This window comes from Phaethon lepturus, unplaced genomic scaffold (assembly GCF_000687285.1).
Source record: "Phaethon lepturus isolate BGI_N335 unplaced genomic scaffold, ASM68728v1 scaffold2634, whole genome shotgun sequence".
NCBI classification, from domain to species: domain Eukaryota; kingdom Metazoa; phylum Chordata; class Aves; order Phaethontiformes; family Phaethontidae; genus Phaethon; species Phaethon lepturus.
This window is the reverse complement of record NW_010533767.1, coordinates 74834-99283: the sequence shown is the minus strand read 5'-3', so window position 1 is coordinate 99283 and position 24450 is coordinate 74834. Positions and strand designations below refer to the sequence as shown.

General features: G+C 40.6%; 1 protein-coding gene across 1 annotated transcript in view; it reads right to left on the bottom strand.

Annotated features, from left to right (window-relative positions):
* The window catches only part of SORCS1 (sortilin-related VPS10 domain containing receptor 1), a gene marked incomplete at both ends in the record, with an annotated part of 88459 nt that overhangs the window by 28096 nt on the left and 35913 nt on the right, over positions 1 to 24450 (bottom strand). The window contains 4 exons of the mRNA XM_010285299.1: positions 5215 to 5361; positions 9811 to 9990; positions 15070 to 15159; positions 18063 to 18181. Coding sequence (XP_010283601.1) covers positions 5215 to 5361; positions 9811 to 9990; positions 15070 to 15159; positions 18063 to 18181 — 536 coding nt within the window. The remainder of the gene's footprint in view (positions 1 to 5214; positions 5362 to 9810; positions 9991 to 15069; positions 15160 to 18062; positions 18182 to 24450) is intronic.

The window sequence follows — 24450 nt, the reverse complement described above, 5'->3', positions numbered from 1 at the left end:
TTTCTTTCAAATTTGTCTCATTTCACAGATACAGTACACAGAAATGGAATATATATCTCAAATACTAAAAGCCAGGTCACCTGTCCTGTGAGATGGTATTTCTAGTGGCGTGACTTCCTATTGGTTGGAGTGCAGTAATACTTACAGTCTCTAGTGACAATTGGGTATGGTGTAAAAACTAACCTCTCCACTCTAGCCAAATACCTAAAGTTACCACCCATGACCGTCTCAATTCCTTACTCTGGCAGCATTCTCTTCTCCATCCCTGATGTAAACCTTCTCCATCTGTATCCTTATATAGTTCATTGACAGATATTTTTCCAGACTGGTTTGTCTTCCGTCACACTGTTGGTCCCTTTGTGTTCCTCCTCTCGCTCCCATAGCTTAACTCATATACAGACATCTCAGCTTTTCTTTTTTAGAATTTCCATCAATTGTCTCTACATTTCTTGTTGTTACCAACAAGTTACTGACATTAATTTCCTCAGAATCACCAATTTTGCGTTTCGCTGTTATTGCCTAGTACCCAGCAGTGCTAGCTGCTGCACAGACACTAAGGGAAAGACAACCACTGTCATGGAGCATTTACAATCTAGGTAGAAGATAAAGCATGAGTGACATAGCCCATTGCTCTGCTCACTGCCATAGTTCTTACAATCATGCTGGAGTTCGTTACTTGCTTCCTAATATTTTCAAGCCAGCACTTTTAGAGTCCACTCTCAGGATGCTCATCAGTTTTTAGTAAAATTTCTCAAAAATACCTATAAACCCACTTCTTGGCTGTTCTGCAAAGCCCACCTGAACAGTCTCCAATGGCATGAAACATACAAAACAGCTATTAGTGACTGTTCCTCATCAGGAGTGGGACAAAGTAGTAGAACACAAGGATGATGTAGGCACCATTCACAAACCTAGGGGTAGTCACAGTATTTGCTCATCTGCAATAGCAAGGAGCAATGAAGAGAAATAAACAATTCCAGGAGAGAGATTCAAAACACCTCGCTTAGATGCTTAAATTATTCTGTAGCAGATGGTGTGAATGCCCTCCCTTACGAGAAATAGGTCTTTGTCCTGAAATCCTTATAATCCATACAGACAAGACAAACTAAATGTGGGAGAGAATAAGCAGATGTCTGGGGAAGAGAGGCACAGAGAAAATGAATGACCTGCCCAAGGTCACATAGGAAATTGGAGATAGGCCTAAAAATTGAATCAAGATTCTCTTGAGATTCAGTCCAGTGTTTTAACCACAAGACCATCCTTGGAAAGCTAATTGATTAACTCTCCTAGACAGATGCCCATAACTTGCAAGGTAGAATTACTCCTCAGTTAACCACTTCACAGCACAAGATAAGTATCAAGCAAAAACAGCATCTTTGAGATATAATACCTTGGCAGCTATTTTATGAAGATTAAGTGTATTCAGCATAGAAAAAAAGCGTTATAAACAAGAAAAATAAAACCTTGGGATCAGATGGAATTTCGTTGCTTTCCTCTACCCTCATTACTCAGAGCCATCTCACAAAAAATGCAGAGAAATTCTTTGAGTTGCTTTGAAAAAAACACCTGGAATGTACTGTCAGTAGAGGGATGGTTCCGTCTGGCTTGCCTTGTATTTCAACCAGATTCCCTCTTAATCTCCTTAGCTGCCAACTTAGCTGATATGTACTTATTTCTGCATTAACACTCCCTTAGTTTAGGTTTAAAGACCAGATGTACAGAGGACACAGCACTGCACTGGGAATCATCCTGTCACTCTGGGAAAGGGTAGATCCCATTCTTCCAACAAGCTGAAACATACGTCATTGCTGTGTCCCAAGCTGTTTTTAGAGGCAATTATGCTGAAAATCAACAGAGCGAAAGCATTAGGATCTGCTGTGGAGTAAGGATGGGACTACTAAGAATTCACTTAGTGATGCCATAAGGAGAAGCAGGATCATGCCAAAAACAGTAATATGTAGAGGCAAAAGGAGCAACTGACATAAGGAGACAAAACTTTTGGTGATGCAGGGGTAGACAGAGTTCGGCTAAAGAGGTGAGTGGAGTTTGTGAGATGTTTAAGTACTACAGCTATGTCATGTTGACAGGGAACAGAATTGCCTCAGAGCAGGGAACAAACCCTTCTCTCCATGCTTTTCCTCAGCAGAATGCCATTATGGATCCCTGACTTATTTCCAGGAACGCACAACACTTCCAGTACTTTTACTTCAAAAATTTTCCCTACCACTCCTAACTTAAGTGGTATTTTCTCTATCATTTCTTGAATTCTTTCATTCCATGTTCTGCCTTCATCTTCCCCCATCATTAACTGTGAAGCTCAAATCCGATTTTTAAACAGCTTGGTGCTGTCTTGTAGGATTATTATTTTACTTTGTGGTTTTGGTGCATTTTCTGTACCTCCCTCTCTTTTGCAGGGCAGACTGTTTGTTCCTGTAAAAGATCTAACAAATCAGTTTAGTTCAGATTTCATCTGTTTGCTTTCTTGTAAATTTGCAAGTCAATCACCTAAGTGGTCCAACATTGGAAGAGGCTGCCCAGGGAGGTGGTGGAGTCACCATCATTGGTAGTCTTCAAAAAACATGCAGATATGACACTTTGGGACATGGTTTAGTGGGCATGGTGGTGTTGGGCTGATGGTTGGGCTTGATGATCTTAAAAGTCTTTTCCAACCTTAATGATTCTATGATTCAGCTGATGATCCCTGCTCTGCTACCATTCCACTAGCTTGTGACAACCTAAACATGAAGGAGGCAGACAGGCTGAGGCAATGAAAGAGGCTTCATTCCCGTTTTACCTGATGTTAAGGGAAGAAAAAAAAATAAAATAAACATAGCTAAACATTCCTCTGGTCTTATCACAGCAAATGGCAGACTAAGTTCCTTCCTGTTCTTTTAGAAGGGCAAAGACTGAGCTACATGGTTTAAGTCCATTGAGGATCTGTCCCTTACCACCCTGAAATCATGGAACGGGTTTCTACAGATGCCCACAGACCTGAAATGCCTACGCCAGCCCAAGTTGCAGAGCATTGAGGAAGTGGCTACTCTACGGTGAAAACAGGATGACAAGCCTATATTGAGCTTGCATAGGTGGAAGCAATTCTCTGGGCAACTACATGGTTGCATAGAGAGCAAAATAAAAGCGAACCAGTGTTTAAATAGTGGTTTGTGAACACTGGAGCTAAAGGGATATAAATACAATCCACAGAGAACCAAGAGCTTCTCTGGATCAGTTCTCATTGTGTCCCTATAAGTACCCACACTTCTGCCCCTGCTCATGACCCCTTGCCTGGCTTGGTCATGTTTACCACTCTCAAGGGAATTCCAGTTTGTCCAGGCATATCTGGTCTAAGCTTAAATTAAACGAATTGTGTTTCCAGGTGCTCATGAGTATAGTAACAGACACAGCGTGGATGGGAAGGCTTAAGGGAGCCATAATCCCCTCTCTCCACAAGAACCATCCAGTCTCGCAGTCATATGACCACTTCCACTATATAATGGATAACTACAGTGGCAGCATACCCTTGCATATAAAATACATAGTTCCTGCAAATGACAGTTTGATAAGGACCCTGCAGAGTAGTACACCTGGTGCATTCACAACCACAATGGCAAGTCAGATCTCTCTTGATCAGTGGGCAACAATACCAAGAAAGACATTTTCTCAGAACTCAAACTTCAAATTTATGGGAAAATAGAGCTTACTTTATTTCACTTGCCCACATTTTTTTATTTCTTCTGCCTTGCCAGGCCCCCAAAATATTACACTACCATATCATATAATAAAAACATTGGATTTCTGATAAAATTGGTCATAATGTTCAAAAGTCAAGGTGTGAGTTTTTTTGTCACATATGTTCACTTGAGTTAAAACTAGATTGCAATCTATTTGAAACATGAAGACTTCTACATATAGCCCCTTCCAAAAAATTCAATTGCTTTATGTCTGCAAAGTTTTCTGAAAGTAACTTTTTTGTTGTTTTCATTGTCTAGGAAGATTTAATTTAAAAATGCCCTTACTTACAATTTTTAAAAACTTGGAAGAGGAAAACAAACCCAAATAAATTTGGTCATGCTCTGAAATAGCTCTTCTGTTTGACCCGCAGTCCTCCCTATTTATTTTTTCCAAACTGGAGAGAAAATGAGAGGCTTGCATTTTAGCTCAATCAAAAAATCAATTATTTGAACAGCTTCTAATATCAAGTTATTTATTCTTTGCTCTTGCAATAATGCATGTGGTTCAGGTAAGAGATTAGTGTAGCATTCAGCTACATACCACAATGCACAAAATGTAACACTGATTCAGATTCTAACAGGCTTACAGCCTCAAAATGAGAAACAACATTGTTTTCTTTTTTTTTTTCCCCTAGCTGGAAAACAACATGCAGGTACAGGACAGCAGGAGGAAGAGCAGTGTAAGTAGTGTCCCTGATTCTGACTGGAATCATGTTAGAATGTGTGTAATACAAAAGCTATTGAGAATCCTAAAGGCTGGGGTTTGGAATATTATCCCACTACTGTGAATAGATTATATTGGCTGAAAAACATGTTGAGATCAGTCTAAGCTTTCTAATTTGACAGTGATCTCTCATTTTATTCACACTGCTTATATTTCACTTTCACTCTTGGAAGCCATTTGCATATAATAATGATTAAAGACTTATCTGTATGCCAATCTGTATCAACAAGTACAGAGACAGTTGCAGTATACACCCAACACATAGCTATACGTATATTTGGATGAGTGTGACGATTCTCACTTCTGAGCTCGGAGAATATGATAAATAGTAATAGTGCCAACAGAGTGGCCTGAAAGAAATCAGAGCTCTCCTTTCCTTTGAGCCTGTCTCAAGTTATGAGGTCCCTGAAAGTTCCTGAGCTACAACAGCTCACTCCTCCCATCTAGTGTCCAGAGAATCAACTGCGCAGAAACGGCCTCCAGCTTCACCGGCTGCTTAAGGAGAGACCATCAATTGTGCAGAAGGAAGCTGATCTACGATGCTTCCTTTTGTTCCATAAATTAAATTAAATTAAGCTAAACTACAATGCCAGCTCTTGCAATACCACCTGGCAGCCCAAGCCTGATGTATAGCACTTTTAATATGCAGTATTCCCTCTCCTCAGCTCTTAGAGCTGCCCTCTCCTTCTTGTATCACCTGGTAGAAAAAGATTGTTCTGAGATGTTTCCACCCCCGAAGCTCCCCCCCAAGGTACTTACTAGGAGGCAGTGAACGGGGTTTCCTCTCAGATCTGTGTCCGGAGCCTGCAACAAACTCCAGTCTCTCCCTTTATTGTAGGTGATGAAAGTTTTCACTTGGTTGTCAATCTTCTTGTTAGCCAAGAACATTCCCTTTATCCCTGCTACCTAGGAAAAATTGACATGGCTGAAAAATAAATCAAGCTGATGCAGGTTCTGTGCAGGTGTCTCTCTTGCCCTGTCAAACCCAACAGGGATCTGGTAGCTGTGTCTGTGCGGTAGATGTCAGGGCACGAATTGCCAAGGAGCATCAAAGGAAGGCAAATTGAGGTGTTGGGGACAAGATAAGACCATCACAGTTGGAAAGTTGACAAAAAGAAGAGAAAGCATATATTTCAGAATCAGTATGGGAGCATGGTAAGATGTTAATAGCATTATCTGTAAAGTGACAATCTCTCAACTGTGTAGGCATCCGTCCCCCTGAAAGATGACACATGTACAGGGCAATTATTTGTCTCTTGCAGTGAAGTAGCAGGAAACACCAGCAATTTTGGCCTTGCAAGGAAAATAGCAACACACACATAAACTTGCAGCTCAGTGCTTCTATTCTCATACAGCCTGCTTACGACATTTCATCTAAGGATCCCAATGTGTTTCACAATTATCAGTGTTTCAACAGCATGACTTGGGGCACAGAGGTACTTTTATTACAATTTCTTATTTTGAGGAAACCAAAGCACTAGTGACTCAAGCAAGGTCACCCAGAATGCTAGTTATAGAGCTAAAAATTAGATTCTCATCCTTTTATTTTTCCTGGTATTTTACCTAACAGCTTTACTCCATAGACCTGCAGGAGGATTTTGTAAAGATGTGATACTAACAGACTCACACTGGAACCAAGCCCAAAAGTGTCTTAGTGGGGAGAAAAAAGTCAACCTCAAACCACAACTCACACTGCAGAATGTTCCCATCTTCTCAGCACACTGAAAATCAATAGCCCAATAGCTGCTGCAGCTTGCGGATGAATTTGTTAGGCTGTCATTCTGCAATCTGAGTGTTGCAATAAAAAGGGAAGCAAAATTGGGAGAAGGAGGGGGAAAGTGCGAAGCTTTTTGGTTTCCAGCAAGTCTGCTCAGTCATCCACCCCTTCTCTTCTTATGATGCAGAACTAGTACACTGAATCATTCATCAAGACTTTTTATTCACAGAGATTATTACTTAAATGACATCACATGGCAAATGGTTACACAGCAGGTTCCGTTTGTTACAGCTCAACTGATTTAATTATTTGGCTGGATTTGGATGCTACATCTCCCAGTGAGTAGGACCTTATTGCACTTTTAGTCACATGTTGTGGGACTACTAGTGCATAGTGCTTTGGTATAGTACATTGGTGTACTTAGTCATTCTGAATAGCACTTTCCTCCTTGAGCAATGGCACTGAATTTCATTTGAAGTTACGTAAACACTTAGACATGACTTGTTATAATGGGCAATATTATTTACATTAAGTAATTAACTAATTTATTGTTGATATAAGAATGAAAAGAAAGTATTTTCAATGTCTTAGCTGGATTGTTTGGTACCACTCAACTAACTATTCAGGATTTCTTTGTTGTAGTAGAAAGGCACCCTGATAAGGCAAGGGTACTTTGGCTCCCAGTGAGCAGACAGAGCCAGAAAAATAACATAGTTCTGCCTTTATTACCAGAAGCCAGAGCCTATAGGTCCATTTGTACTTTTCTTTGTTGTCTTGAAATAGTTGTATTATATAGTCCCTGTGAAATGCTGGACATAAATGATTAAAAAGCATTTTATATATCAGGTGATAAATGTGTTCTGAAATCCTGTGAAATTTTCTTTTTATGATTCTAGTCATGAGCTGGGACTCAGAATCCTTTCTAGAGAAAGCAAAGTGTAAGTTATACTGTCAGTCTTGGACACCTTTATCCTAAAAAAAGACTGCATACACTATACATGCTTGCGTTCCCTCAGTAGGAAGAGATACACCTATTGCATATACACAGCCATGACACACAGAGTAATCTGTTCACCCCGGCTGTTCATACAGTTGTAAGAGAGAAAGACTCATGCAAATAAGTGCATGACCACCTTCCAGAGAGAAAAGCACTCCATCAGCTCCCTCACAGGCTTTGTAGACAATCCTCACTGCCCCAAATACATTGTGTGCAGATACAAATGCCATCTACAGCTTTGGTGAAAGACTCATACAAGACACTCAAACACACAACTTCAAAACACATTCTTCACTCCCCATCACCAACTTCATACGTCAAACATATACTTCCCATTCAAGACGCACATGGCTAAAAAAAGTAAGTCCCAGAGTGATAGGCATATATACCATAGCTATAAACACATCTCCTCACAGTCTGTTATCACTTCATGCATGGATTCCCACAGTCAGGATTGTCTTTCTGCAGACCAGTCCGACTACAGAGACAAGCAGATCCATACCATTGGAGAGGTACAGAAACTAGAAAGGGCACTCAGACCCAATGGCCAGTGATTCTTGCTCTTCCTTTGCTCTAGGAGATGGTCTCTAAGACAGCCTCTTTGTGGCTGCAGACCCACTGAAAGCTGAGTTCAATGTGCTACCGATGAAGTGCCACTGGAATGTGGTGGAGAGAAGAGCTATTCTTACACCCTGCTCTGTTCAATATGCAGAAGGGGGGATAGTGTCTCTCTGGGAGTGGTCTCCTCATCCTCTATAAGGTCCAGCAGCAGAAGAGCACACACACTGAAATAAAACTCCAAGTGAAAGGCTCCTGATTGTTTACAGGAGAAGAGAGGGGAGAACATGATGAGGCACCATGAAAGAACTTCTGTTTTCTCTTCATGCCCAATGCAATTCCCTGTTGAGCAGAGTTATGCTTGATGTAGAATCAGTTTAGGAATCTACACACACAAACACATTCACTACAATGCAACCAGATGAAGTTAGGTCTAACAACTGACAGACATGCATAGAGACCAGACACGTACACATTTAACAGGTCTTTCTCTGGCATATTCTCAAATGATCTTGCTTACATATAATAATATAGTATACTGCTGTCACCACAGGAGGACTCATTTTACATTGTCTCCACTTCCTTTTAATTTATCTATGGATTTTTTTCTTCTCTCGTCTTCATCTCCATTTACCCCTAGAGCATTCATCATTTGCAACAACCGTACTGGGAGAATCATGCTGGACGGCTTTCTGTTCCAGCTAGAACATCAAATTGAAAGGATGGTTCGTGCCAGGTTCAGTGTCAGCCAATATTCTTTCTACCTAGATAATCAACAGATATGATGCTACAAGTCTGATTCCATCAATTTCAATCGGGGTTACTGTGTGGTGTCAGCTTAATAAAACAAAACAAAGGTTTTTCTTTCCCCTGGGGATGTAGGACACCTTTACATAATGCAGTGAAACTGCTTCTCAAGCTGACAATAATAAGAGGCAACAGTCTTTCCATGGGCTGCCAGCATTGCAGAGAGATTAACTGTAATAGTCTCCAAATGATTGAAATGCCAGTGTCCATCCTCCTACAGTTCATCTGCATTTATGTACAACACTTGGGCTCTCTGTTTGGACAATTCAAGGTGGTTTCCAAGTAAAGGGCAGCCAAAGGCAAACAATATAACAGAGCTAATATTCAGATGGTGATGGGGAAATATGGGAAACATCTTAATTTTCAAAGGAACTCGGATCTAGTTCATGGCCTTTATTCTAAATGGTCAGAAAATCCTCTGGAAGAGACCTGAAAAGAGAAGCTAACCCTCAAAACAGCAACTGTGGACTGAAGTTCTACTTAGCTGAGTGCTGTCTCCAGAAGTAAAACAGGCAACAGAGCAAGGCAAGTATAAAGGCATATTAAAAGTCTTATTTTTAGGATCACTTGTCACAGAAGACAATGTAAATTTGTCTTCTTACAGGTGAGCTTAGGCAGAATGTACTTGCCAGGAAAAGTCTTAGGGATAAAAGGGACATCATGATAAGATAGGAGAGTTTCCATGCTCATGGAGTAGCCCAAGAGGGTGTCTCTAAAATCACATCCGTTCCCAGAACAGTCCAAACTGAGGAAGGTGACAAAGATAGCTGAAAACTGCAGTCTCTCCTTACTTCTAAAACAAGAGACTGGCTGTCAGAAATACAACAAAAAATGGAGAATGATGCTATTAAGAGTGTTGAGAGCTTTCAGAGCTATAGGTTGGACCAATGTGGGTCAGCAGGATTTTGGCTGAGAAACTTAAAGAGTTCCTCTCAGGGAGTGAATGAACTATTCCAGTACATCTTCTGACGCGTATCTTCCTATGTATGAAAGAGCCATGAGCTCTTCCTCACCTGAGAACAAACAGGACAGTACAGCAGTGTGTAGATAAGAGTTCATAATATTAGGCTGGACCTAAATTCAACACCTGGCCCTGCAATTATTCAGCTGATTGCACTGAGGCCCTGAAGTAAAAGGACAGTAAAACTATGTGTTTAGTCATTTTTTGGCCCTGCTGTTCCCATGCATATAACGAGACTGATGTGCAAGAAGTAAATGGTACTGGCATCATGTGAATCCCTGAGATAGGTATGAGATGTTTGGAGTCATGACATACCTCATAGAGGTCAATCATCACATTCCCTTCCAGCCCTTGACTACTCTTGACATTTTCCAAGGCCAGGGTGAAGTACACCCCTCGGGTGTCAGAGATATACAGGTTGTACGTGTCGTTCTGATTCCACTCTTGTACAGCTGCAAACACCTGATTCTCATCAGTGCTGATAACATGCATGTCCTGGGGAAAGAAAAGAAAGAAAGGTTACTAGATAGAGCTCTGCTCTGTCATTTCCAAGGACACCAAAGTAATTGTGGAGGAGCACGGGTTATATTTAGGCTGGAGTTTAATCGGAAACTGTAGACAACACTCTTGTAAGCGGATAATTCCATCCAGAAATATTTTACACCAGCTCTCTTCTGTCAGTTTTCAAAGTGGTAATTAACTGATGATGTATTAATTGAAAATTTATATTGGCAGTACAGCGTTATACGGCAGCACTTCCCCCCTGCTACCAACGCTTTCGTTTTAATGTGTACTTTGTTGGGGAAGGTAGGGAGTGGGGCACCTAAGTGATTCCACTTGGGGAATCACAGATATTAAAAAAGTGTTGGTTTTTTTTTTTTTTTAAAGAAGGAAAAAGCAGCATGTGAAACATCTGCTTCTTGCCTAGCATTCAGAAACCAAGTACGCTTGGGAACTGATGCAAGGAGGATCTAATGGGTTAATGTCTGCAGCCAGTGCTGCTGCTGTTTACCATTTCTAATGACAGCGTTGACTAGAAACCAAGGCCCTGGACCACTGTGCTAAACATCCACCCAAGAAATATAACAGAAAGACAACCCTAATCCTCACTAGATGTGAAAAGCAGAACTGTAGTTAGATCACTAGTGTTATGAGTGAAGTTTTGTTTTACTCTGTTCTGTGTGTTACAGCAGGCAGGAAGCAATGAAATGATTACATAATTTAAAAAAAACCACAAATGAAACTATTAAACCCAATTCCCTCTTTCAATGCCTGGAGAAATTACTACCCAGTGGAAAAAGCCACCGAGAGAGATTGTTAATAATGAAATTCCTAGGTTCTATTTGCCCAGCACAGGCACCTTTAGTTCTTTGATGCTGTAAAAATCTGTGGAGGTAGGAAAAAACCGCAGATTTCTTAGCACTAGGTGACCCCCAGAAAATTCAACTGTGTCTGTTTTGGGCAGATATCCCGAAGTTATTCTCTTTCATGAATCTCAGCCAGGGCTTTCTATATGCGAAACTGGGAACTTTATCAGAATATATACTCTTTGGAAGCTGATGATACTTATTTCTTCTGTTAGCAATAGTCTTTGACAATTCACTTTCTCGTGGTTTTGTAAGGGGGAATTAATATTTCCAGATGGAGCCCTGTAATGTAAAGATGAAAAATAATGCAATGAAGAAACCTGATCTATAAATTTGAAAGTGGATTCACCATGAAGATAAGATTCAAACAGTTGTTTGTTTATCCAGATCCGAGTCTGGAGTGGATGAATATTCACTCTATTTATTTGCTGCTTTGCACTGGAGAAAAATGTATCCCAGAAGATAGGTTGGTTTTGTGGAGGAACAGATTGGCTTAAACCCTGAGGCAATAGGAAAGGCAATATAAATCCCACTACCTCCTACTAACTGTGGGTGTGAATAGATATCCTCTCTGAGCTCCAGCTGTGCTAGTGTAAGTTACTGCCACAGCTGTTTGTCAAAGGCTCCTTATTTCAGACTGTCACCCTAGTCAATCTGCTGGTAGATCTACATGAGTAGGTATTCCCAAAGTGCCCAAAGGCACCATTGGCTAGCACAGCTCTAATCTCAAGTTAAACCTTTGCACATGTGCATATACACATGGGTAGACCTCCCTATTTAAACATAGACAGAGGTTATAAGTAAAACTTGGTTTGTCTGTTAAATGTACAGTTTCATTAACTTACCATTTTAATCAACAGTTTTGTAATAACTAGGGGAGAGACGTAAAAAGATATTTTGATCAACACCAGGAAAAACTAAAGGCAATTTCATGAATGCTTAAAAAGCAAATAAGTTAATTTATTCACTAGATGCTTCCTGTGTTTTGATCTTGCTGTAAGATGCAAGTCTAAAGAAGATCCCAGTAAGGCTGAATGATTTTAAGCCTGGAAAAGCAGAGATTGAGACCGATCTGGCATAATATGCATAGTGCAGAAAGTCAAAAAAGATAGTGTTCCAACTGTTGACCTTTGGGGATCAATTAACTTTTCCTCTTAATATGGCCTTGTCCAGTAGATGCAGTAACAATGCAAAGCATTGATAGAAAGAGGTTGGTATATGGGCATCAGACAGGTCTTTTTGGTTTCCACAATGGGAAGATTAATATTAATCAGCATATCATATTCACTTCTTTTTTTCTTTTTTTTTCTTTTTTTTTTTTTAAGGGTGGGGGTTGCTCTTTTTGGAGAAGGAACAATACAAAAAGATGGCCTTCATCTTGATACGGACCAAGACCTTCACTGTATCTTCCACTACTACAACAGATGCTCATTTCACCTCCCTACAGAAAGGGAATAGGACAGGAGAGTGAAGCAAGGCACCTTTCCCAGTCATTTCCATCTTCAGGGGCTCCCCATGCATCTGCCTACTGAGAGTCTGAGCTTTCTTTTCTTTGTACCAGCACATAGTGGAAGTACATTAATATGCAGTTTTACTGTCTGTCCCTCTTACCTTTCCAAAGACAAAAGTAAAAGCATGATGCTGTGCATAGGTTTGATCAGGTGTCTACTCAAATGACTAAAGGCCGAGGCTTCCTGAATTGCTAAACATGCTTCAATTGCCCTTTTTGCACTTGGTCAGGGAATTTTTTTTCCTGGCAAGTTAAATGGCAGGGATATGTAATGCCTGTTTTATCCTCTCAATTACTGGGACTGTCAGCTCTTTTTAAGATCTGTATTTAAGGATTTTTTTGTGGTTATATTTCCTTCTATCAGGATTTGCATCCTGAGGTTGAAAGAAGGTGATGAATTTAAAACAGAGGTACCACATACACCAGTATTCAGCCCAGCACCAGTTAAGGACAGGTCTTTTAAAAAGAGAAATTGTTTGGCTTGCTTCAGTATTCACATGTCTGCCCGGTGCATTGGTCTAAAATGGAGTGAATGTACCCTGTGTGCACAGTTAAGGTGATTATCATGAGTGACATTACAGAGTCTGTGACAGAGCACACGTTATGGTCCTGCGGTACCTAATAAGCAGTACCAACCCAAAGATCAGCATCACTGCAGAAATTAACAGGTCTCAATAAAGACCATGTACAGGGTTAACACAGCCTGTATGCACATATGCAGGCATCTTCTTGTATGGGAGAGAGCTGCAAGTTCACTTAAGCTTTTAATCAAACTGGCTACCAGGCAACCAATGCCAACAAGAAGAATATTTTAGTTTTGATTTGCTGTAGGCCATTCCTGCCTGAGCAGCAGTATCACCTGCCAAAGCTGCCTGCCATCACACCCCTCCAGTTTAGGAAGAGTGACATACAGAGACAAAAAGCTTTATATTTGTGTCTTCAATTCCAGAAGTCACTTAGTACTTTTTACCATATTTAGCTCCTCTTTCTTAGCTGAAGGAGATAAAAGAGAATTTAGGCATAAAAGAAGCTGTTTGTTTCAATACCTCGAATAGTATAACGCTTTGTGCATTTTTAATAAAAGCAGCTATCCTGCTTTGATAGCAGCCTACTAGACAGCCACAGCTCTACTGTAGCTCCTTCCAAGCCAAATGTAGCTCTTCGGTCTTTGAAGATATTCCAAGATTGTGACAAAGCATCTTACCTCCTTAAATATCTGCCTTTTTCTTTGGGTCATATAACATGAATGTGTTGCTCCAATTCCTATTCTCAGAGAACATATTGCAATTTAATTGTAGTGCATTTTCCCTGGCTCTCCAGAGACCTCTTTGAGAAGGTGGATGGTTGGAAAAAAAAGGCTGGGCTAAAGGAGACAACCAGTTCAAAGCAAGCAGTCTCTCTACAGATGATCTGAATCAGCTGTAAATGACAATTCTGATTTGGGTGTTACAGTAATCATGCTAAAAATGCAACTCCTTTGCTAAGGGCTACTTCAAATAACACTTGTTGAAATTTGATCTGAATTGACAGAGTAATTCCTTCCTGCTTGGACAGGAAATTTCAAACCATGCCTTACAGTACTATCTTTAAATGTGACTGAAGATTTTGGGGCAGACCACAGGTCTCCTATGTCAGAGCCAAGAAGATACCATGGTTTCTGGTAGGGTCCTCACTCAGTGTCCTGTGAGCCTGGGTTTTCACGTGATATGAGGAGCGAAGGGTACAACAGCAGAGCAGGTAAAGTATGGCACTGAAGGCCTGGGTTTGAGCTGCAGTCTGGTTATATGATGAAGGTCACCCTGTCAATCCACTGTAAACAGGTCAATTGAGGTGAGAAATCAAAGACAGTCAGCTGTTATACTAGCCAAATTGTCCCTTTGAATATTTCCATCTACAGAATCTGAGGTACTTTCAATTTCTAAGAACAGGCTGACCTTGCACTTTCTTTTCCTTTTGACAATCCTTGCTTAATTTCTCAGAATGCATTTTTCTCCAGATGTTAGACCTCACATATAAATCACAAAATTATTTGCTACCTTTGATCTAAAATGTCATTTAAGCCAGATTATACGAAGAATGAAAAGACCTCAAAAAAAAAAAAAAAAAAAAAAATTCCTCTGTCTTTGCTAAGAAGCTCTTAGCAGCCCAGCTGCAAAATGGTGATTTCCTCAAAATGGAGCTAACATTTTATATAAGTCTTTTAAAAAAATTCAGCTCCAGAAAGCAGCAATAGCGTTTCAAGCTCCAATGCTAATTCACCATTGTTCTTAATTAGGGAAGATATGGAGCAGACACACAAAGACATCTCTTTGCTTGATTCCCATTAAAATCTGCTAATGAGGCAAAGCACAAAAAGTGACCCACACAGGATAGGGACAGGAGAAGAGAATTTTAAGACCACAAAAAAGGAAAGAAAAAAAAAGAAAAAAAAGTCCCCTCCAAAGCTTAATTAACTAACCAGAAAGGAATGGTAATTGACATGGGCTGTGGTATCTGTCTACATTCCACGCTGATGTCCTTGACTAGCCAAAGTGCTGACTTGGTTTTCATTCCTTTCTTGCTTGCAAATGTTCTGTTAAAGAATGTTGTTTTCACTCATTGCATGTCATCTTGCAGTTACTTGTGTTGGATTCAAGAACTTCTGTACAATCAAAATACCTACAGGTTCATACGGGCATTCCAGCAACAGCAACCTACCTTGGGCAAGGAGTACTTTGGCAGCTTCATCTGTGCAAATGTATTCCTCCTATAAGAAACGTAATAATGTGGTCTTCCTCCTGAAGTCAACTATGAGAGAAGCAGGAAAGTTATCATCAGGACTTTTAAAAATAGTTTTTTATTAGCAGGGAAAATATCAGGCAAAATCTGTTGGGGGAAATACCACAGTGTTGGTGGCAATGGCTTAAAATTGCAGCACTATCACAGTCCATGAATAAACATTGATCCAACTAACAGAGACCAAAAAAGAAAGCAAGAAGAATCCCATTTTCTGCAAAGAGATACAAAGGCAAGAATTTCAGGTGAAGGTCTGGGGAAAGTGAAGTCCTGGCTTCACTTGGGCCATTATGTCACCTGCTGATACCACAGCTCTCCTCTGCCTTACCACAAAACAGTCTGTTCTTTGCCATCTGCAGAGCCGCCACGTAGGCTATTGGTTAGATTCGCAGTTTGGCAGACATGACGCTGGATTTCTATTTCTGCCTCCAGCTTTGGTTCCTGTGTGGCCCTGTACAAGCCATCATATATATCTGTTATGAGATCAGCTAAGCATTCACAGCTCCTGTAGGCAGGAGAAGCTCAGCTGATTTGGTATTTCTGTGCATCTGGACATTTATTTAAGTGCCTAAATACTGATGGCAAGACCTTGAAAACACTGGATTAGAGCAATGTGACATTTCATTTCCTACCACCTATTAAAGCGGGGGGGGAATAGAAAGAAAAAAAGCTATCAATGTTATCTGGCTTCCAGTGCTGTTGAAGTATAATCAATGTTTGTAAAATACTTTGAAATCCTTGGATGAAAGATACTAAAGAATAAATATTCCAAGGGATTCTCCATGCAGAACTTTGCTTTAATTGCCTGATATCTGGGCTTATCAAGACTTTTCTTTAGTAGTAAGTGTTTTAAAATGCACTGCAGTAGTTACACAAAGGCTAGGTTCATACCAGATTAAGTAAAATAAGAACTATTTCTTATTTTAAAGCTTTTCAACATTTTTTTTTTTTAAGGGAATTGGGCAAAAGTTAGGGGAAGGAAGGCCAGAAGCATTGTTTATGAGACAGTGTGAGTTTGTAAATAAAACAAGGTGTAGTGGGAGAAACAAATCCACATTCCCTTACCCTTGTGCTATTGAACCTACTAATTCTCATTCCAAATGCCTTAGTTGCAGAAAAGCTAAATGGAGATCAGGGAAGGGAGGGAAGGCTAGGGGAGAGTGTTAGGGTGTTCATATATCCTTCCAAGCCTTTACTCTCTGGTATAGGGCTAGTCATCCTCTGAAGAACAGTGCCTGTGATAAGGCAGGGTCCAGGATCAGCCATGGCATGTTATTTAGCTGTTCCTTGACAGCCATATACATCCAGGTACATACGTAACCATTTGAAGAACCATGTTTTAAATTACCAGCCAACAGCGGATTCACTGACTACTTCGAACCAAGCAGAGGTGGTTTCCAGGGATTACAATATTATTATTTCATACCTATAACTGTCAATTATTAATGATTGGCAAGTACTATCTCTTTGACCAATTATATTTATTTCTGTTTAAGAATCCTAAGAAGTTTAAGGATTAAAATAGGAACTTTCCAAATCCAAATATTACATACCTTCCCAAACTGCATTACAAACATGAATATATAAAGTTGTGCAAAATCCCATTGGGCATTAGGGGGAACATCATAAGAGGCTGCCTCTCCTCACATGCTCCCCCTTACACTGTGCAGCTAGCACAGAGGTGGAACAAAGCCGAAATTTGACAGCACTGGGAACACTATACAACAGTTTATAGACAGAAAAAGAAATGCATCAAAATGCAAGGGTTATCCAGAAAGGTAGACAATCTCCCAGCAATGACTTCAGATGAGGCAAAGGCGTTGGCTTCTCTACAGTGTGTAATAACATCAGGTCAGAACACAACAGACTAAAAATCTTGAGAAGCACAAAACCAAGGCATCAGTGGTGAAGTAATGAATCAGTTCACATATGAAGAGAAATTCCCCAGGTCCTGTGTCACTCAAGCCACAAACACACAGTCATTCTGAAATGAGAGAGCATGGCTGAACAGTGATGCGTGCCCCTGTTTTCCTTATCACATAAACATTTCATTTATGCCTTAGACACACTAGGCACAAAAGCTGTTCTGTAATGTATGTCCCAGATTTATGTGTGGATGATTTAGACTGGTGTTTATGACTGAGTTCATTAACTGAAGGCAGTTAGTAATCAACTCACTCAGTTTAAAATATCAGTCGTCTTTTTTCCCCTCCATCCCCAAGCATGGCAGAATATAAGCTGCCTGGAAGACCGTTTTAGTCCTAATAATTTCCAGTTCACCTCCATGTTCCCTGCAATTCTGTTGTTATTTTTGTCCTCTTCAGCTGTTATTAAATGGACACTGGCAGAAGGCTAATGAAACCTGCAGTAGTTCAGATCTATTCACCAGCTCTCACCTGGAACACAGCTTGGCTGAGTATATCTCATCTTCAGCCTTTTCACTATATCACAACTGAGGCATAACAATAAAGCCTGATTGCTCCTTCTTTGGTTCTTCTCCTGACTCCCTCCTTTTCTATTTCCCTCTCATGCTCAAAAATCTTTGGTCTACTCCCTTGTAATAACAGATGACTGACACATCACTTCAAGCTGGGTGGTTACAGTAATAATCCTAGAGTGCTGATGAGATTGCACAGAGTGGCACAGAGCACTCCAGTATATATGGTGGATGCTCCAAGCAGGAACTCTATGACCCTACAGTGACAAGATACTAGAGGTAAAAAGAACACTATTAGCATTGTAATGAATTGCTACAATCCATTCGGTGCTTGTATTATTTGGATCCAGTATTGTCTGATTAGTTGGGAGCTAACACACATGCACATGCATGCAAAGGAATGGAAAAGAAAATAATATAATATAGAATAATATAACATAAAATAATAGAATAAATAAGAGAAGAGGGTGTTCTGCACCTGAACAAACACATAATCATCCTGGACGATCAAGGAGTTATGGTCAATATAGCCTGGAAAGGGTTTGCTGCGAGTGGCTTCACTGCAGTTCTGCATTTTGCAGGTGATGTATTGGGCATCTGAAAGGAAAAGAACAAAACCAAGACACTTGAGATCCTGAGCACAGATTCTTCCTACACAAACCTGTTTGCTTAGGCTTGAAGTGACACCATCTACTCAATGCAACACAACAGTTCTTTCCCTTACATGCCTTGTAAATCCACCACTGATTACTTTCTTCCTTCTTCACCTTCCTCAGCCTCCCATTATTTCTTTCATTCCACCTTACATCAGAGCTGCTTTATACCAAGAGAGAGCCCAGCATAGCTGATCTGATTACTCCATGCCACTCTCATGGAAGTAGACCAGACATGGGATTTGAAGGTGGCACAATGTAATGCTTGTGGCTCAGGTCTGACAGAAACCTAGTCAAGGGTGATATCATTCAGCACTGTTATCTGCCCTGCTGAGTTTACTTGGATGCTACTCAGACTTAAGCTGAAAGCAAGAAACTGAGTGAGGGAACAACAGAGCTGTGAAGGACACTTTACAGAGGCAAACAGCCCAAGTCCTGTGACTCTCAAAGTAACTATGGGTCTGAAGAGTTGTGTCTATGCTGCGGGACAGATACTCTCTGTGCTGAGCCTCTACAGTTTCCCTGTCAACCCCGTGGTGTGGGATTTGCTGTAGAGCATGACAGTTTCTCCACGGTTACATGCTGAGTTTATTTAGAACATGGACAAGGTCCAGAGCATACACAAGTATGAAGACACCTTCAGAGGACACCTGCCCCATAGTGTTCACCACTGAGAACACCTTCCATGGTGCACCTCTATATTTTCTATGGCACTTACACTGTGCAGAGTAATTTAGATCACCTTGGAAAGTAATTCATGCTGCCTCCTGTTTAGGGGTTTTACCTACTTCTCTGTTCACAGTAGATGCACTCTGACAGACCTGGGCAATCATTCCACACCTCTTGAAACTTAGAGGCCTTAGCAGTTTCAATCAGTCATATGTTTCAAAGTAAATAGCCTAAATGCAACCCTAAAGCCATCTCATCCACTGTCACTGTATGGGATGCCGTCTTCTCCTATTCTGAAGCACTGCAGGGTGCTCGTCTCATAATCCATCACCAGAAGAAAAACAATTTCTTCATGGTGGCAATTTATCCTCGAATACAGAACCAGATTCTCAGCATTCAATTTGGGCTCTTTCAGATCAATTAAGAAGTTGCTTTTTGCTTAATGGCAAAGCTGATTTACCTGAAGGAGGATTTTGGCATTTTAACATTAGCACTTATATGACAGAAACACTACGTCGCATTTAATCTTAGAACAGCTTCTAATCTTTTTCCTTGTTGGAGAAGCGCAGCCCCTTGTTTGATATAATTACCACTTTCTGATCAGAGAAGTAGCATTTTACACTGAAGTAGAAATGGCTGGATTTTTACCATCTCATATTTAATCTTGGTTTTAATTAAAATCTATCGTTTGACATTTCTTCCCTTGCCTCTAAGGGCTGTTGACTTCTGCTTTAAACAGACATGCAGGGTAACGAACCTTCAGGAAAGTTTGATGAGGGATGATTTTACCCCAGTATTTGCATAGTTCTTGGAATATATAAAGTTCTAAGTATTATTAGTCACTGCAGTTTATAACATTTTATGTTTTCACAGCTCACTGCAAAACATTAATTCATACAGCCTGCACGGCATGATCGAAAGGCAGTTCCTTTCAGAGGGCCATGATTTTTTCCACTTTAGCCACAAGAGGGCAGGGAACGACATAACTCCCGGACTGTCCTTCCAGTGAGCACAGGCAAAGTTCCCTTTCGGAGCTGTTCAGAGCTCTGTCCCCTCTGCTCCCAAGAGAAAGGGGGACAACTGGGTCAGAGCCTCTTCTCCCACCCCATGGCACTGTGTGGTGCAGTATGTTCCCTCCCAGTCATAAGACAGAGAACGGGCATGAATCTCTTCACCTGCAACACAACCAATTCCCACTTCTCCTGTTAACTCAATCCATTGTATCATGAAGGACAGCTCCCCATACCTGCCCCCACATTCCTCTCCTCTCATTCTGGGGTCCTGAGTGAAACGTCTCGCAATTCTGAGCTTAAACAAAGCAGCGCCAACTGAAATGGCTGGCCCCACCACCCCCTGAGCTGTTGGCATGACTGGGTGGCTTTTCACACGTGGGATCAAATCACGCAGCATGGAGCTATACAGGATGAGATCTCTGGTTCCCACCTTGTTTCCTTTTTTTCCCCCGCACCACCACTGTTTCCTTTTACTTCCACAGGCACATTGGCTGCCTGGGAGACACCAAGAGGAGACTGCAGTGCCATCTTACTTCCCATGCAAACAGGTATCTATCCTGAGAGCACAGGGAGGTCACAGGAGAGGTGTTGCTGGAACCAGCCAGCAAAGAAGATTGAGGAATCTCCTCCACAAGAGACGTTAAAGAGCAGGCCAGGCTGACATCCATTAGAGGTGACTGAAGTTTTTTCAATCCTGTTTTAATGGAGGAATGAGAACTATGTCTATTTCTGCTGTGATCACAGGAGTCTGTACAGCAGTGATTGTACCATTGATGAAGATTTACTAAGGCAATTCCTGTGAACTTTTACAGTGCAATTCTCCACGGCTTCAATTCTAAAATGCCAGTAATAACTACTAAAGGGCAGAGCACTGAAATTGCTTAAGCTAATCTGCCAAACAGCCAAACCCTGAGATGTACACACCAAGAAAAGCTCCTTCTGCTATGGGAGACAGGAAGAAGGAAAACAGGCTTCTTGCAGTGCTTGTTTTCCCTCTTTTTTCCTAAGGGAAGTTTTGATGTGCTCACATTAACTCAAGGATTTTGTGTCAGCATTTGATTCTCATGGACGTTTTATGTGATTCCATTGGCAGAACTTTGTAATTTAGCATTAATTAATGTCAATTAATGTATTCAGTTGCTAAGCGCTGGAATTAATTTCATTAGTATTCCCGCACAGATGTTTTCCCTGCCATAGGTAATTAGGACATTATGCTTTTCGGTTCCAGAACCCTCACCTCCAACAACAGCTGCTGTTTTTAATATACAACAACAAAGTCACGCTGTGCCTGGAGAGAAGAACATAGCAACTCCCAGCTCTTAGACCCCCAGACACTTTGATTTTGACAAGTTTAGACACCTAGAGTAGGATTCTTCTTGGAGAATGGCAGCTACTTCTAAAGAAGCAGCAAGAAAAGTCACAAAACACAAGAATGGAGGAGACATCTTGCAAGGGAAACCTCTGACAAAACTAATCTGTTTCAACGGTGAAAGAGAATTGCAAATGCTAACGCACAGCAAAAGTTAAGAGTAGGGGGGATCTTGTGCCATGAAATACTTTAGTCTTTTCTGTTTAGCTTAAGCTCCATGCCAATATGTCCTCAAGGAAAATTCACCCAGCCTGTCCCAGAGATATTTCTTGGCTCAGTTGGTCATTGGTGGTTACTGGAGATTGGCGAGCCTCTGCAAAATGTCAGGGGAGCGTTTCAAGTACTTTCCTAAAGCAGAGCAGGACTTTTTTCAGTATACTTTATTGCTAAGTGTTATTTTGTATGACATATCAAACCATAATACCCACTGCTTTCCAGCCTAAGCTTGTGTGTATATCTTTCAAAAACCTTATCTGATCACAAGGAGAGTCAGAGAAAATATTCACTCTCTTCACCATGAATGTATCAGTTCTCTTTACTTTATTTGTCTTGCCTTTAATTAATTGAGGAATGAGTCCTTCCCGCTATGAACAAATCCACTATGCACAAATCAGGAGTTCATGCAAAGAACATCTTGACTTGTTTGTCTTCCAGATTTACAATGGAGTATCCCAGTTCATTACTGAGCAGCTTAGACATTAGGGATAGTTTCTGGTTTTGAAAGATGACTGGCATCCTGTAACTAGTGAACAGTAAGAACATGGTAGTAACATATCTCACTGAAAGACCCAGGCCTGAACCCCTCTCCAACAGTGACTAATAACAGAAGCTAGGTAAGATTTTAAGAATTTGTCCAGGTGGCTTGCCAGTCCAGGCACACCTTCAGCATCCACAACCTCGTATGGCAATGAGTACCGCAATTTAAGTAAACCTTCACCCATACATTAATCTTTCTACTCCTTTTTTCAGAAACACACAAAATGACTGTTCTTTAACCATTTCCATCTGGCCTGAATGTTGATTTGTGAACTGTTTATGATATGGGAATATATGCACAACTCTCCAGGACTCAGCAACTACAAAGCAATTAACCAGTAATGAAGATCAGTGAAATGAAGCCATCCCATTTACTAACCATTCACAAATCTCTTTTTATTCTGCTGCTACTAATCTTTCTTTACACGGGGAACTACATCCTCTGCCATTTCTGGCATAAGGATATAATTAGAGAAACTAACAGATGTCATTCTCCTGGACAAATAGTAATCATGATCAGGAAAAAAATGCTAATCACTATCAGGAAAAAAATCACTGCACAGGTTTAGGGCACTATGGGAATTATTTCACCATTATAGCTATGTTAGCAAAAGACTGTCAGGCTACGTTGCCTACTGTTTTTTCCACAGCAGTGATTATTTTATTCTTCCTAGAAATGTTCTGTGAAAACAGAAATTAAGGTCTAGCACAACTTTGTGATTCAGACACTACTGGCCAGATGCTCAGTCCTTGTTGATCAGCAAGCAGAGCATGCCTGATGAGGCTTTGGTCTTACCTGCAATCACAGCAGCTCCTAAATTACCTTTCAAGAGAAAAGCTGTTGTGTAAATCAGGACAGCAGAAGAAACACAAAGGAAACAAAAGTACTTTTTAAATATCAGGACCTCACTGAATTTTTGCCAGCACATTAGAAAACCCTTTAGCTTCTTTCATCCACACTTCAATTAAAAAAAAAAAATTACTTAAGTTAAACTTTACTCAAAATCAATTGGCATCTATCTACATAAGCAAATACATCTCTCATAAATGTAACAGTTGGCTTTTTTGACTTGCATCTATCAAAACTGTCACTTAGACATCCTCTGAATCAACTTTGCCATGCTCTGGAGGTCCAGTGGGTACCCAGTTAGTCTCCAAATGCCTTGCAAGAATCCATCTTTCTAATTCTCACCAACAGTCTGGATTTCTCAGCAGAGATCACCTGAATAAAAATGACCTCCCATGTCAATTAGTTTGAATCAGGCCTTACTGGGATAATCCTCCCTATCTCAAATCAGATAAACCCATTAATTAAGGATCTTTCAGGACTTGTGTATTTTTTACAAACCTAAAATCTACATGTCATTAAGTTTATATACCTTCTGAAAGCACTTCAAGCTGCATTTGAGGAAGCTAAACCTAGATTTAACTTCCACCAGTCACTCTGCCTGCTGAGTATGGTAGTAAACGTAACAAAGAGAAGCTTGTCTTGTGGTTAAGAACTGTAGGGGATTAATTGTCGTACTGAGGTGTTGACCTGAAACCAGACAAAAAAAAATCACAACTCCTGCTGATTTTGCTGGCTTGCCTTTGATTCTGTTCCAAAATCAAAGTGGATCACCAGGAACACCCAGGTGTACAAATGGAAGTGTGAGATAATGTTCATATGAACTTCTTCCAGGCAGAAAAATCAGTTTTACTACCGAGCTCTCAGTCCCAGTTTGCCTCAGACTGGGCCTGAAGCCTTTAAAAAATAAAAAAACCTATCACATTTGATGAGATAAAATTTGCCTGGTGCTCTCCAAAATTTACACAACAGGACTGAAAACATAAATGGATATGATTAGCCCTGCAAATCTGTCTCCATCAATACAACTAAATTGCACAGCCTGTATTCAGCTTGTTCATCACCACCTGCACCCTAGTTTGATGAGACACAGTGTGTTCAGAAAGAGTCCCTATTTTTCTGAATCCTGAAGAAAAAAAAATAGTAGGGAGAATGTGAGCTCAGGCACAACATTGCTAGCCAGATCATCAGCAGGTGTAAATCAGTATAAGTTCAGTGGCATGTTGATTTATGCCCGCTAAGAGACTCCTATTTTGGTCCTTGTAAACCTCTTACATTATGTACATAAACACAATAAATAAAATGCACAGACAGTCCATAATCAGGGTGCAGAGATAGAGAGTTACTGGTGTTCTAGCAGGGAAAGCCTAATATTAAGATTGTTGCTGACAGATGTTCTTAAACATCCCTGCCAGGGAGATGGGCTAACATCGTACTCTGCTGACATTTCTACTTCTTCTCACCTAAAGCTGCAGCTGTATTACTCAGCTTCTGCTGGAAAAGATATCAGCACAAGAATGAAGCGGTTTTTCTTATTTGTGCTGAGTTTAGCAAGGCTC